This window comes from Candida metapsilosis (assembly GCF_017655625.1).
Source record: "Candida metapsilosis strain BP57 chromosome Unknown scaffold1, whole genome shotgun sequence".
In the NCBI taxonomy this organism is placed as follows: Eukaryota; Fungi; Ascomycota; class Pichiomycetes; order Serinales; family Debaryomycetaceae; genus Lodderomyces; species Lodderomyces metapsilosis.
The window spans coordinates 129,345-143,666 of NW_027138159.1; the positions used below are offsets into that span (position 1 = coordinate 129,345).

Below are 14,322 nucleotides of genomic sequence, written 5' to 3' on the forward strand. Positions count from 1 at the left end.
AAGGGGGTATGCCTAGATAGGTTGTGATAAAATTAAAGTAAACGATGGAATGGATTGATGTAGTTTGTTTAGGTGGAAGCGAATGTAATACAGAGGGCACTGTGGAAAAGGCTGTGTGTTCTTTCTCTCTCTATTCTGAGGAATGAATATATGTGTTTAGATTGAAATTACCTCTGTGCTGTATCTCTCTGTATGCTTGTGTTGAGAGGTGTATACGAGTGTTTGATGTGGTTTGAGTTGAGTTGAGTTGAGTTGATTTGGTTTGGTTTTTGATTTTGGTGTGGTAATTTGGTTGTAAAAAATTAATGATGTTTTTGAATATTCTGAAAGGAGTAAAAAACAGACAAAAGAAAAAAAAAATTTCTTTTTTTAGACTGTGATTTGTTTTTGTTTTTGATTTAGTGTTACTCTGTTGAATGTATTTCTAGAACATTAAGTAATAGTCGAATATCGCAACATACACATTTACGACATATATAGAATACACTCTTGCCGAAGGGTACAAGAGTAACACACTCAACTGAGATGACATAAATTCAAATACTAGTTCTTATTTACAGATCTATAAACACTTGATCAACACATCAGGTAAAATAAACTTTTTCTCACCAAACTTATCAGCAAACGGAGTAAGCAACACCAATAACCGATTCAATTTCTTAAATTCCAGTACATTTTCACTCGATATGTTTTGTAATCGTATCATATGATCCATTTGTTCAAGAATTGTCAAAACTTCATCTTGTTGAATTTTAGGTAATGGTTTACTTCCACATAATCTCAAATCAGCAACTGCTCGTCTTAATGTAAAACTTATCCTTCTTAAAAGAGAAATCTCAATGACCGATTTAAACTTGGTTTCAAACTGCAGTAGTTTAAATAATTCCAACAAACAATTGAATCTAATCTTTGTATTGGGCAACACTTGTAAAAATTCAGTAGTACTGAAAAACTCATCATATTGGAAACCAGCCAACTTTTCAATAGCTTGTTTATCATTTGCAACATTGTTTAAAATCAATTCCTTTTCATCACTATTGAGGTTGTAAAGATATGAATTCTCATATACTTTTTCAACAAAATCCAAAATTAACAGATTGTCATTCTTGATCAAACTAGGAATAATCAAGTGGCTCAACTCTTGATATTGCTTGATTTTCGCAGCAGCGTCAATTAGAGGTAAATCAGAATCAAACACAATTGTGACCATCAACGATTTTGTAAGTAAAGACCAAAGCTCATCACTTAACTCACCTTCTTTCTCATTAATCAACTTTTCAATCAAATTTTTTAAAACATCATGAGCTTCAATCCAAAGTGGAATCTTAGATGTTGAAATACCAGGCAATTTTCTTTCAACAACTTCAACCAACGCTTTAATTGTCTTAATTATACCTTGTTCATCTGTGAATACTCGAGTATAGCCAAATTTTTCAAACTTTTTCTTCATCAATTGTAATCCCAAATGACTAATGGCAATAAATGTAGGGATTTGATAATTCTTTTGCACAAATACATTATTTTGAAACTTTTGCTCAATTCTCATTCGAACACCATAGGGGTAAACAATTATATTTGTAAGCAACTGCACTACACTGGCTTGTATCTCAACATCCTCTTTGTCTAAAACACCAATGTTTGTCAAGATAGACGACTGCAATTTACTAGGCTTGTTTATATCTGATTGATGTAATGGTAATACCGGGTATCTGGCACCCTTGTTAAAAATATCAACAATCAAACTCACCTGTTCCAAACTCAAGTCAGATTGAATAGCAGTGTATAACAATGGGAAACATTGCATATATTGTACAAGCGAATCTTGATAACTCGAATTCACCAAATCATATTCAATAGAATACCCAGCCCATAACTTAAACAAGGAACCTCCAATTTCTCTAGTGTCTATATCAGCAGAGGGATCAGTTAAATCTTGAATTGACTTAAACACAATCAGATTAATATTGATATTCTTTTGAGTCAAAAGCTTCTCCATATAATCGAAAATCTTTTGCCACTTGGTTTGGAAATCACTAGTTTTGTCAGAACTAGCAAAAAACCTACGATACATATTGGTGAATCCCTCCAACAATAATCGAATAGTTTCCAATGACTCCTTTGAAGTTTCAGCTGTTGTTCCAATGTTGAATAGACATGGCAATACCAACAAGTGTACTACTTTCCAACTTTGGTTCAAAGCAGGGCCATGTACATCAACAATTTGGAAAAAGGTTTGTATAGCACCATCCCTAACTTGTGCCCGATGAGTTTCTTGTTGAGACAACTTGGCTAAGCACAAAAGTAAGTACACCTCAAGGTAAATATACGATTGATATGATTCATCATCCTTGTTGATGAGTTCAACAAGTTCTTCTTCCAGTTTGACATCAACTTGTGGATGGTTTCCAGCCTTGAATTGCACAAGCCTAGATTTCAATGAATCACTAATGAGCCAAAAATAACTAACTGAACTAAATGAAATGTTTAAATCATAAGTCTGAGATGCAAAGTTGACCAAAGTATCAATAAGTATCTTAAACTGTTTAAATGGTAAAGACGACAAAAACTCATCGAGAATCAACTTCAACGTATCAAACGACTTTTCCACAAGAAGTTGCAATTTTTCCTTCAAATTGTAATCACCAGGCTCAGTTGCCTTGAATGGTGTATTTAAAATTTCAAACACTTTTGCCCATGAACCTTGATAATGAGTATCATAATTATCAATTAATGAATGTAATTCCGTCAACACCGACAAATGTATTTCCGTCTCACAATTTAGTGTCAATAGTTCCTTGGGTGGCCCTTGTTCAAATAATGGTGTAATGTACTGGTTTAATCCATCCAAAGTTCTCATTGCAGTATCCCCAGCTAATGAATCATTATGGAAACCTTCCTTAGCCAATGTCTCTATAATATTTGCAAACGAATCAGCAACGTATAACCGCAACTTTGGATGCAAGTTCCTTCTAGACCCAAATTTGGTAATATACGAAGTAACCAAGTCCCAGATACTTGCATCTTGAATTAAAAATTTTGCTGGTGCAAGTTGACATAATTGAAAGATTTTTTGCAAAAAATAAGCTTTGTTGAAGGAGGACTCAGATAAACCAAACTTAACCACATTTTCAACCTTGTCTGAAAACGCAACATCATTCAACTCAGCAAGACTGTTCAACAATTGCTTAAACGAGTCAGCCTCATAACTGCTAATGTTTTCAAAAAGAGACCTCAATGACGTTTGAATAGAACCATACTCGGCTTCTGAAATTTGGGGTTTTGGTGCATGGGCAAATTCTTGACTTTGCTTAGACCTTGAGAAGTTGCTGTACTCATCTGATCCATGAAGGTAATATGCACACCACTGCAAAGTGATCCAAATAATGGCCCACGATTCATCAAGTGTTGAGCCTAAGGAGACCGCTATACTTAGCAATGTTTTCAAACAAAGAACATGACGTGAGTGAAAGTTCCTAGAGTTGACCAGGTTTGGTTGCACTGTGGTATTGGCGTCATTACTTCCACCCTTTATTTTGCTCGTGGTGACAGATTCTGCCAATGTTCCACCAAGAGCTAACAACTGTTTCTTTGAATCATCATAAAGTGAAGACGATTCACTTTCTTCCTTTTTAGGATTAACATCATCGATCAACGTGGCCATTGCGAGTCTCAAAAGTAAATCATTCCTAACTGAATTCAATCCCAAAAGCCCTACAGAATGGGTAAAAACCTGAAACGAATTCAACAAGGTACGAAACAAGTCATCATCCAAAGATGAATAAAGAAATCTCTTCAACAAAAGCCCCACTTCAGAAGCAGTTGATGCCAAGAGCGCATTGATGAAATCAACATGTTTTTCCAAGACTTGCTCATTGGAAGTGTTGTCCAGCATGGTTGTAACGAAATGAGAAACACCAGTACAATAGCAGACAAGGATTTCAAATATTAGATAAATTGAATACGACTCGGGGATATTTGTTTGAGGCTCAGTTTTGTCTAGATGATCAAGCAACAGAATCTTGAAGTTTTTCCGGGATATTAATGAGATGTCCAGTGGGTCAGAATGAGAATGTCCATTGTTTGCAGTATCATGTCTCTGTGCCTCAGTCTCATCCTGTAAGTAGGAATAAAGAACGGTGAACAATTCCTTCAACACATCCTTTTTCAGTTCATCGTGGTCATACTTTTCATAAATTGCCTTTATGACTTCAAATTTTGAAAATACATTCTTGAACATTTCAAGTATCATAATTTTTTCCCAATATGGGACTGACCCATCTTGTTGATCATCATTTTCAAGCAATGCGTGGTTTAAGTAAGATAATATTAGCTCAACTTCAATCTCCAAACTCTCAAGTTGTGTAGTAAGTAACACTTGAATCACTCGTATAGCCCTTTGAGTCAATTGATAGCTTCTTGAAGGTGAATTTAGAATCTTCAATAAAGAAGGGACTGTCTGTGCACGTAATAAGTAAGCCAATTCTTTATGTTGACGAAATAACTTATCATGATGAAGGATAACATTTTCAATAATGTCGAGAGCCGATTGGCTTCGTATGGTGATACCAGTTTTCAAGAATTTAGGCTTTTTGTTGGTTGCTAAACTATTCAAATCATCAAAGATACAAAACCCTTCATATGATGCATCATCCACTTTAATATCCAACTCATTTTCCACTTTGATTTCCTTCTCCCCCGAATTAGCATCGCCAATATTGTCAAACACATTGGAGAATACTTGTTCCAATGTAGCAGATGCTACTCCCAGTACATTCGAAGTCTTATTCGTGGTTGTCAATGCCGAACAAAGGCTAATCATACTTGAAAGAACATCCCCAGTAATCTCCTTTTTATATTCCTGAGTGAATTGTTGAAGGCATTGGAGAATCCTGACCTGAATTCCTTCTGCCAAGTGTGAAGCTTCGAAAAAGGTTCTCAACACCTCTTTAAGTTTCTCCTTTGGAATGAAATGCGCTTGAATTAGTTTTTGCATAATTGGAATTGATGAATTGTTAAGCTTGAGGTTTCCTGAGTCACATGCTAGTATCAATGCATTGGTGGTTTGTAGTCTCAAGCTATCATCAGTAACTGCCATTAGTTGAGTTGTTGCATTTAACGTCTTCAACGTCTTGATGACCGAATCAACAAGCTGTCGCACATCAGGGTACCTCTTTTTTGCCTCTGAGCTCAAATGGGTGAGATCTGTTTGAAGCAGATGGACGTTGTTCATTGAATTGGGGAGAGATTACCTTCTGGTTGTTGTTGTTGTGTTGGCTTTTTATTTTCATTTTTTTAAGCTGTGTCACATGATTCTATAGAAAAACAAAAACTTCTATTATACGTAACATCATTAACCTATACATCTAAGGAGAGTATCTAACACCATATGTCTAAAGCTTTATACCACCATGGCTTTTGCTTCCATCTTTGCTTTTCATCATGACGATTTTGCAACACCATTTCCGCATCCATCTCATTTCTTCCCGTTAAAAGGTCCATATCTTCAGCTTTCAAATACAATCTCCAATTTTTGGTCCAAACTTTGTGTCCAAGATACAACACCAACACTATTGGAGCAGCTAGATATGCTTGGAAAAATGTATTTGCTTGCAATGGTTTTCCACCAATAGGATACAACGCAACGTAAAATTGTGCAACTAGAATCAAAATATTCATAATTACTGAAAAGTAGGCACCGTAATCGCCACCAATGGCCCTGAATGGACGATACAAATCCAACCCTTGCTTTTTACATGCATAGTTTACACGGATTTGTGCCAACGATATCGAAAACCAAATGAAAATGCACGATAATCCACTCAATGCCAACAACCAAGCAAATACAGTTTCTTGGTTTTTTGAAGCACCAACGAAGCCAATCAATCCAAATGCCAAAGCAATCAAAAGCGAATAAATAGGTCTTCCTTTACGGTCAAGATACGCTAAAAACTTTGGTCCATGGCCAGCTTCAGCCAATGCAACCAACGGTTTATAAGTGGCGAAAACACAAGCGTTGGCAACTGATAAAAGGGCAATCATGATAACGACATTGAAAATTGATGGTAATACCTTGATACCTCCATTGGAAATAGCAATGACAAATGGTGATGCTGATGAATTTGAGTTACCCATCAATTGAGGATCGTCATAACGAACCAAAAAACACAACAATATCACCGATAACATGTAAAATATTGCAATTCTCCAAAACATTTGCTTTGTTGCTTTCATCAATGACCTTTGGGGATTTGAGGTTTCAGCTGCAGCAACTGCTGCCAACTCTGTACCAGCAAAACTGAAAGCTGCGTTCACAAGGGTGTTACAAGTACCTTTGAATCCATTAGCAAAAGGAGGATGCCAGTTCTTGCCACCAATATAGCCTTGTTTACCTCCACCGGCAATTAGAAAAATACCCACAATGACGAAACCAATAATGGCGATAACTTTAATTATTGAAAACACACTTTCACCATATCCATACCCTTTAATTCCAAAAACATTAATGGCACAGATAACCACCCAAAAAATTGCCACCCAAGCACCCGGATTTATATCCCTGTTCCAATACTGAATAGTCATTGATGCACCAACTAATGATAAAGGTATAGAAACAATCCATTGCATGCAATAGTTCCAGTTCATGGCAAATGCCCATGACTCATCAATGAAGCGGGAGTTATAAATGAGAAAGTTTCCTCTAACAGGGTATGAACTAGTCAATTCACCCAATGCTTGAACAACGAAAAACATCAAAATGGCCACTAGTGAGTAGCCAATCACGGTACCAGCCGCACCGGCCGTGGCTATCATGGTTGCACTACTGATGAATAAACCAGACCCAATACACGAAGAAAGGGCAATCAACTTGATTTGGTAACCCCTTAGACCATCTTCTGGTGTGAGCACCTCTTCTCCTTTAGCAATTTCTGTCTTGTCGATTTTGAAAGATGTGAAAAATGAAATAAAGGGGTTGCTATGGCCGCTCTCTTCGACTTGTTTGGTGAATGATTGGGATTGAGATGAGGATACAGAGTACCCATCTTCCAACTTAGATTCCTTAGACATGAATGGGTGTGATTGCTCTTTTTTTTGCAACTGCTCGAAAAATCTGGGGAAATTTAGATGGATTGGGCTAAGTTGAAATACCTATGAATTATGCATGAACTCAGTTTGCTCCTGCCATTAGGGGATATGGTGGGTTTTATATTGGGTTGTATTTTTCTCTCTGTAAGGCATTTTGAAGATAAAAATTTGCAAGCTGTAAGGCGTTTTAAACGCAGATGAGGAAATTGCAGGGCATTTCAATTTTGTGATGCACAAGGAAGATACATAATCGAAGGTGATGGCGGGGGAATTATCTAACATGTAAAGCGTAAGCTTGCACTTAACTAGATTGACTTCTCGGATGGCATGGCCACTCGACTCCATTATCCAGTCAAAGAGCAATTGTAACCTTTCGCCTTTAGAAGGTAACGAGTGGTATGTTGCAAAAAAAATAAAAACGGCTCTATGCAGAGAAGCAAAAACAAAAAAAAAAAAAAGAAATTTTTCAGTCTCAATTTGCCGCACATCTGTCAAAATCCTATTGTTCTTTTACTCTTTATCCATTTAGGAAGTATAAGACCGAAATATCAAAACTCACACAAAACTTGTAAAAGGGCATCGCATTTCAAATGCCTAAGGGGTCTACAATTTCGGTTAGACGCGGTGTGTGAAGGGCGCGTATGTTGAAAATGATCAATTTTTTCCATATTTACCAATATTCCATTGACAATTGCCCCTTTTATTAGGGACCAAGGGAAAAAGTAATCTCCTTTTGCCAGTGCCGCGGAGTGAAGGCGCTTAAAGTGGTATGATATTGCCGCGCAAACATAAGAGCCGTTTAAAGTCACACGACAAGAACTCAACCTCTTTTCGTCGCAGCCACCATGTTAAGAAGGGAATTTTGGAGCGAACTTGCGGGGAAAATGCACACACCTTGTTGTAGTAATGCTCATATGGCAAACCCTCGTAGATTTACAGTGTAGGAGAGTTATTTTCAAACAAAGACTTCTCTTTCTGTTGTGGTGATGGCAAATACCCACGACAGCAAAAATGAGACTTCCTTGTCAACTTTGATCAGAAGCGGTTGATTGCATGTGATGGATTCTCAAGCTAATGTCATACGGTTAATTGAAGAGATAAACAGAGGTATACAAGGACAAATAAATAAATAAATAAATAAAACTATACAACTTTCACTACTTAGTACTTCATCTTAGATAATCCTCTAGCTAAAGTCAAACCGTAAACAGCCAAAGATACGACAGACAAGGCGTTAACCACAGTGCTCAAAGCGTGACATTTGCAGAAACATGAAGATACAGTTTGCATTTCTTCGCTTGGCTCACCATTGGCTTTCTTGTCCTTACCAGTAGCAGCCAATTTAGATTCCTCCTCTCTAAGAGCATGACATTTTGGTTTCAAGAAGCACAAGTTCAAACAACCAGCAATTGAGGCAAGGGCCAAGAGACCAGCTTTGAATGGACAGAACTTGAATGGACTAAAAGCAGCGAGCAAAAGTGGCGAGATGATTTGGAATCCAAAGAAGCATGGGAATACCTTAGCTTGAACTTTACCATATTCCTCTTTTGATAATGTCTTGTTCAAAATTGGGGAGACAAAATATGAATAGAAAGCAATACCTCCAAAGGATAAGGAGTAGTACAAGAAATGGTATGGAACTCTTGAACAAAGACCTAATTGATTGATAATTGATGCCATTGTGAAACAATTGATACCTTCTAAAGTGGAAAAGAAAAAGTGGTGTGTTTTTGGAAATTGAAATTTTTCGCAACCTGGATTTCGGTCTGGTGATTTTATAGTGTCATGGTTTTTTTTAAAAAAATATTTTAAAGCGTTTAATTTATTGCAGGGGGCCAGCTTGCATTAGCCAATCAATTTATGCGTAAAAGTAAAAAGCGAATTAATTTAAAAGCATTTTCATGCCAGATTTAGTGGGAAGAACTTCGTGGAATATTCGTTGTGCTTTGTAGTTGCCTATCTGGCCATTCCTACAGATTCGGAGAAAAAATGGAACCGCTCTAGCTAATGCGGTACAAAATTGAAACTCCGATTCAAAACCCTTCACCATCACCAGACCACCAATACATACACACACACTTCTAATCTACAACTAATAGAGGAACCATTTTTATAATTGTAACTGTATATTTTTTTTTGTGGCTAAGAATTGAAAAATTAATAACGTATAAAAGTAAAAATAACCAAAAGTTGGTATAACAAAAAGGCCAGACAAAACTCCAGTCCTCTTTTTAAAAAAGAGACTCCTAGATTGTAATAAGGAAACAAGCATCAAACTAAGCAAGAGCCACCAAAACTTTCAAAAACAAATGAATCTCAAAACAATCCATTATTTTTAGTTCTGCAATCAAACAAAGAACACAGTGGGTAACAAATTATGATTGAAAAAAGTGAACTGCAGCCAATATTTCGAATCATCAAATGGTACATGTATAAGATCCCATCTTTGTCTTTGTAATCTTCACCTCAAACTTAGTAGTTTCTTCTCTTTAAAGATGAAGCAGCTTGGCCAGCAGCACTTACCAATTGGTTTACACTTCCAGACAATCCTGAGGTATCTACGGTTGCAGTAGCAGCGCCAGTGGCAGATGAACCACCGTATTTGTTGATCAATGAGTTCAATGCATCGTTGTTACCTGAGGCAGCAGCGGCTGAGGTAGCAGCAGTGGCGGCGGTAGTGGTAGCAGCTGGAGTAGCAGAATTGGCAACGACTGCGGCGGCAGAGTTGGCAGCAGCGGCAGCAGCAGTGCTGACTGGAGTGGTTGATCTGGCTGAGACACTAGTGTTAGCATTGTCAATTTCTGAGGCACTAACTGTACCTGAAGTCAAAGCATTACCCAAGAAGGAAGCGATAGCACTAGCCCAAGTACCAGCATTGTTTTCAATGTAAGACAAAGCAGAGTCCCACAATCCTGATTGTTTAGCCCAGTTGTAGACATCTTCGGCAATGACCAAACCATTTTTCAAAGCTGAGGTCAAGAAGCTGATGGAAGCTTGTGGGTCAGCCAAAGCTTTGTTAACCAATGAGGAGACAATTCCTGAATCTGAGATTTCTTGAACAATGTATTGGATGATTGAGGTCAAGTCTCTCTTGTCAATGTATTCGGCATTGAGGTCCAAGAGTTCTCTCTTGGCAGCCGCACCAGTTGAAGTTGAAGCAGCAGCGGTGGTGGTTGCGCTTGATGACGAGGATCCACTCAACCAAGAGGTGATCAAGTTGACAGCAGTACCAAAGAGGGATTTAGCAACACCCAAGAAAGCATTTCTTAAATCAGTATCGTTCAAGAAATCGTTGAAAATGTCACCTAATAAACCAGAGTTCCAGATGGCTGAAATCAAAGCTGGACCCTGGACAACTGCAGTTTGGATAGCATCTTTAACAATGTTGGTAAGTGAGGTCTTAATAGCATCGTTGGTGGTTAAGGTGTTCCAAACTTGACTAATAATACCTGAGTTGGCCAAAGCGGAGATCAAGTTACCCAAAGCAGAGTCAGCTCTCTTGTCGTGTTCAATCAATGCATCACCTTCCAAGAATTCTCTCTTAGCGTTGTGTTCTTTAATTTCTTTCAAGATCGCCAAGACATCGTTAACGTCTTCTCTCTTGACCATGGATTGGTCAGAAACAATAGCTGGGGCGGCTGAAACAAAAGCTGATGAAGCCAAAACAGCGAGCAAAGTAGTTTGTGAGAATTTCATTGTAGTTGGTTAATAAGGGGGAGTGGGAGTTTCTGCAGTTGAGATGTAATAGTTGTAGCGAGTAATGAATAGCGAGTAGTATATCTCGATAATGTCTTTCTCTGAAGCAGTGGTGATGAAGATATAAAAAAAGAAAAGAAATGAAATGAATTGAAGATTCGAGGATCTCAATCCTATTTATAAACATTTGGGATTTACGAGAATTCTGTTTTGTTGAATGGTTGAAACATGATGGAGAAACACACAATGAATGATGCTAATGACTGTGAGAATAAGCATATCACGCCTTTAACTAAAGTTGGAAGTAATAGGTTTTTGTTAGAAATCTTTGTTTAGTGACACAAAAGTGTAAAGATAAAAAAAATAAAATGTATTACTACATTACCCGATTAGGAAATAAATTTTCTAATTGCAACATTTTTTTACAAATTCAATTACCGAGTTAGCTCATGCACAAAGAGGGCTTAACTGCGTGAAAAATGAGGGTCAACATTTCAAACTTTAATCCATTTATTTCCAGTTTTTCTTGGTATCTTTCAAAGCGTTATAACTCAATACAGTAATGAAGAAATTTGTGTCGAGTGATATTGTTTTTTTTTTTTTTTCGACGTAGCTTGGAGTGAAAGGGGGCCTTCGTATAAGGGTAGAGAAGAAAATAAAGTTTCAAGTAAACAATAGGATGTAAGTAAACCATAAGCGAGGCTTTTCGTGGGCTTTGCCATTTGCAGGGCTGGAAAAAGATATGCAAGAGGGTACAAGCTGTGCTATGGTGTTCTCAAAGCCACGCTAAAAGTGGCTACTGCTACTCTGTTGAGGTTAAAGCCGTGATACCTACTACTATTACTAAACTAAATTCCTACATGGTTTTGAGCCCAGCGGGGTCTAAATTCATACTCCACCATCGAAGGAAATAAGGTTCTGTGGCAGTTTACCATTTCTGTATATCACCAAGCAGGGTAGTCCAAGTATATCCCTTTCAGTGTGTTATTAGTAATGTCAATTTTGGAGTGCATATTGTTTCAAGGTGTTAGGAGAACTCTTTTGTGAAACTTAATCAGAACCAACAAAAGCAATTTTCTCTATTGCAAATAGGAGAGTTTATATCGAACCATTTCTATAATCGACTAATCGAGCCATTCCCAATATGGTTAAGTAATAAGTTACATAACCAGTGGGGATACCAGCCCACCCTTCTTTGCAGTCTTTGCTGATGCTTCCACGCTTTTACAAAACATTTTTAAAGTCACATAAACTTTGTTCTAGCTTTTAAGGCTTAACAATTCATCCCCACTTGACTAAAGAGGGAATAGTTGGTTTATGTACTTAAGTACCTTACATTTTCACATGTAAAGGCACGCACAAGTGGCTACAAGTAGGCTATCTGAAGCGCTTTACGCAGATCTTGCAGGAGTTTCTCCGATCTCCAGCTTTGTAGGGACTTGAGCCACACCAAAGAGACGAATTATCACTTCTGTCATTCCTATATTGTTCCAAATTTAGAATCTTGAGTTCACAATGTAAACAAAAGCAAATTGAAAAAGGATAGAAAAAAAAAAAACGTTTGACTTAATTTTTGCGGCAAATAGAACAGCACATTCCTAATAATGGCAAAAAACAGGAAAAGAAGTGGATACTATTTGCTACTCCTATATTACCACATGAAGCCATTTTCGGATGTTGGGGCTTAAAAACATTGTGCACTCTATTACGAACTCCACTTTAGAAACCTTAAAAGACGATGAACGGGTTGTTACTTGGTTATGAGCCCTGTCCTGTTACTCTATTGCACTTCCTTTGTTATTTCCCCATATAAGAAAAGGAGCGCAAAAGAGAAAACTTCGAAAGTTGCACCATTTTTTTTTAAAAAAATACACCACTTTACAATCAGTGTTTTGTGCAATATTAAAAAAATTTCCCAATGCGGTAAACAGATTGCGACCCCCCAAGATGAACAAAAAAAAAAAAAAAATATAATAAAATTAAAGTTTTTTATAAAAAAATGTGTAACTCTCGCCCTTTTCTGCAATGGAGGTTTTTTTGCACCCAGTGCATTCAAAGTTTTTACACTTTTTTTTGAAATTCACACTATGAGATAGATCTACACAGCTTGCATTAACTCCTAATAGGTCTTCAAGATTTTACCTAATTAGTCGCATCCAACAACGGTTATGATCTTTTCTCCCCACATTAGGGCAAAAAAATGCATTGTACTGTAGGAAATGAAAACTAAGAAACAATAGCTTTGAGAAGCTTTTCTTGCAATGAGTAGAGTAAACGATGCCACACTTGGATCCGAATAGCCCCACTTCTTGTGATTAGTAACTATTGTGCTAAATTAAGAAGTTTTTCTTTGCATGCCAAAAAGTTGTTTTATTGTTCATTTACGAATTTATTACGAGCTGTGGGCGCGGGGTATACACAGCAGATTTCAGCACATGAACGCTTCTCCACTCACAGCGATATATTATAATATATCAGTGGTCAAAACTTTCATGAGCCACACTTTTTACTAAAAGAGGACTTCTTTTTTGTCAGCAAATTTGGGAAGAGAAATACAACTTAAGTAAAGTAGGGTGCTTCAGAGAATCCCGCAACTATGAGCAGAGTGAAAACCAAAGACTTCTTGAAGTCAGTCATTCACCAGGGGAGTGACCATTTCCAACAACGAGTAAGTTGTGTCAAGATGTGACGCTTTGATATGCTGTACATTTGATTATTTTGAGCTTGCATTAGAAGCCGAATACACGGTAAATGAGCCCCGTGATAGACCATAAGAGTAGGTAGAAAGAATAGGGGAACAAAGGGTTTGCCCCATCTCCCTTAACCAGGGTGCATTTCAGCAATTTATATATTTTGCGATGTTGCATGCTTTAGAAGCCATTTCAGAAATACGTGCTTTTCAGCTATCTATATCAACCGGATGTGTATTTTCTTTTCTTCATCACTGGTATTGACGAGATGCAAAATTGTTTCCAGTATTCTCTCGCAAAAGTGACCTGTATTTCAATACAAAACCAAGTAATAGGGTATACAATTTCGCACCCAAACTGGTGATAACTTTTTGACAAAGCCTTCCCTTTTTGCCACTTACTTTGTGCGCAAAGTACACTGCAGTATATTCAAGAGTGACACTTAATCCCACAAAGCGTCAGTCTCTTTAACACATTTTATTCTGGTTCTCCCTCTCGTCTAAGTCCATTGAAACGAAGATTCGTTTTTTAGTGCAACGGTTTCATTTTTCCGGACCCGTTTCACACCTGCATATAAGCAACAAAAAACAAGGCTGAGACATTTGTCTCGAAATTTTTGGACCCCACTGGGATCGAATCTATTTCAGGTGGATGATACTTTTGTTATCACAAAGGAGAAACACTCCCTACACCTGCACCTCCACACATCCGCAAGACACAAATCTCGAGTTGGTTTTTTTTTTTTTGTCCTCGGTACAAACGAACCCGCCTTAGCTTTTTCGTCCCCTTAGCTCATCTAAGAAAGGTGCCACAAAGTATGGAAAATTTTTTTCACAGTTTCTGCCCAGTTTTG

General features: G+C 37.4%; 4 protein-coding genes across 4 annotated transcripts; all 4 read right to left on the reverse strand. All coding sequences in view use genetic code 12, as the record gives it.

The window, feature by feature from the left end:
• Nucleotides 1-562: 562 nt before the first annotated feature.
• MON2 (Mon2p) lies at nt 563-5,230 on the reverse strand (the record flags this gene model as incomplete). The annotated part of the gene is made up of 1 exon (XM_067694461.1): nt 563-5,230. The coding sequence occupies one exon, from the start codon at nt 5,228-5,230 to the stop codon at nt 563-565; it is 4,668 nt and encodes a 1,555-aa protein (XP_067550079.1).
• Nucleotides 5,231-5,376: 146 nt separating this feature from the next.
• On the reverse strand, nt 5,377-7,065 carry I9W82_000054 (uncharacterized protein; the record flags this gene model as incomplete). The annotated part of the gene is made up of 1 exon (XM_067694572.1): nt 5,377-7,065. The coding sequence occupies one exon, from the start codon at nt 7,063-7,065 to the stop codon at nt 5,377-5,379; it is 1,689 nt and encodes a 562-aa protein (XP_067550080.1).
• Nucleotides 7,066-8,244: 1,179 nt separating this feature from the next.
• On the reverse strand, nt 8,245-8,763 carry I9W82_000055 (DUF4149 domain-containing protein; the record flags this gene model as incomplete). The annotated part of the gene is made up of 1 exon (XM_067694682.1): nt 8,245-8,763. The coding sequence occupies one exon, from the start codon at nt 8,761-8,763 to the stop codon at nt 8,245-8,247; it is 519 nt and encodes a 172-aa protein (XP_067550081.1).
• A 792-nt stretch (nt 8,764-9,555) lies between these two features.
• OP4 (Op4p) lies at nt 9,556-10,779 on the reverse strand (the record flags this gene model as incomplete). Its single annotated transcript, XM_067694793.1, has 1 exon — nt 9,556-10,779. One exon carries the CDS (start codon nt 10,777-10,779, stop codon nt 9,556-9,558), a length of 1,224 nt encoding a protein of 407 aa, XP_067550082.1.
• Between the last annotated feature and the right edge of the window lie 3,543 nt (nt 10,780-14,322).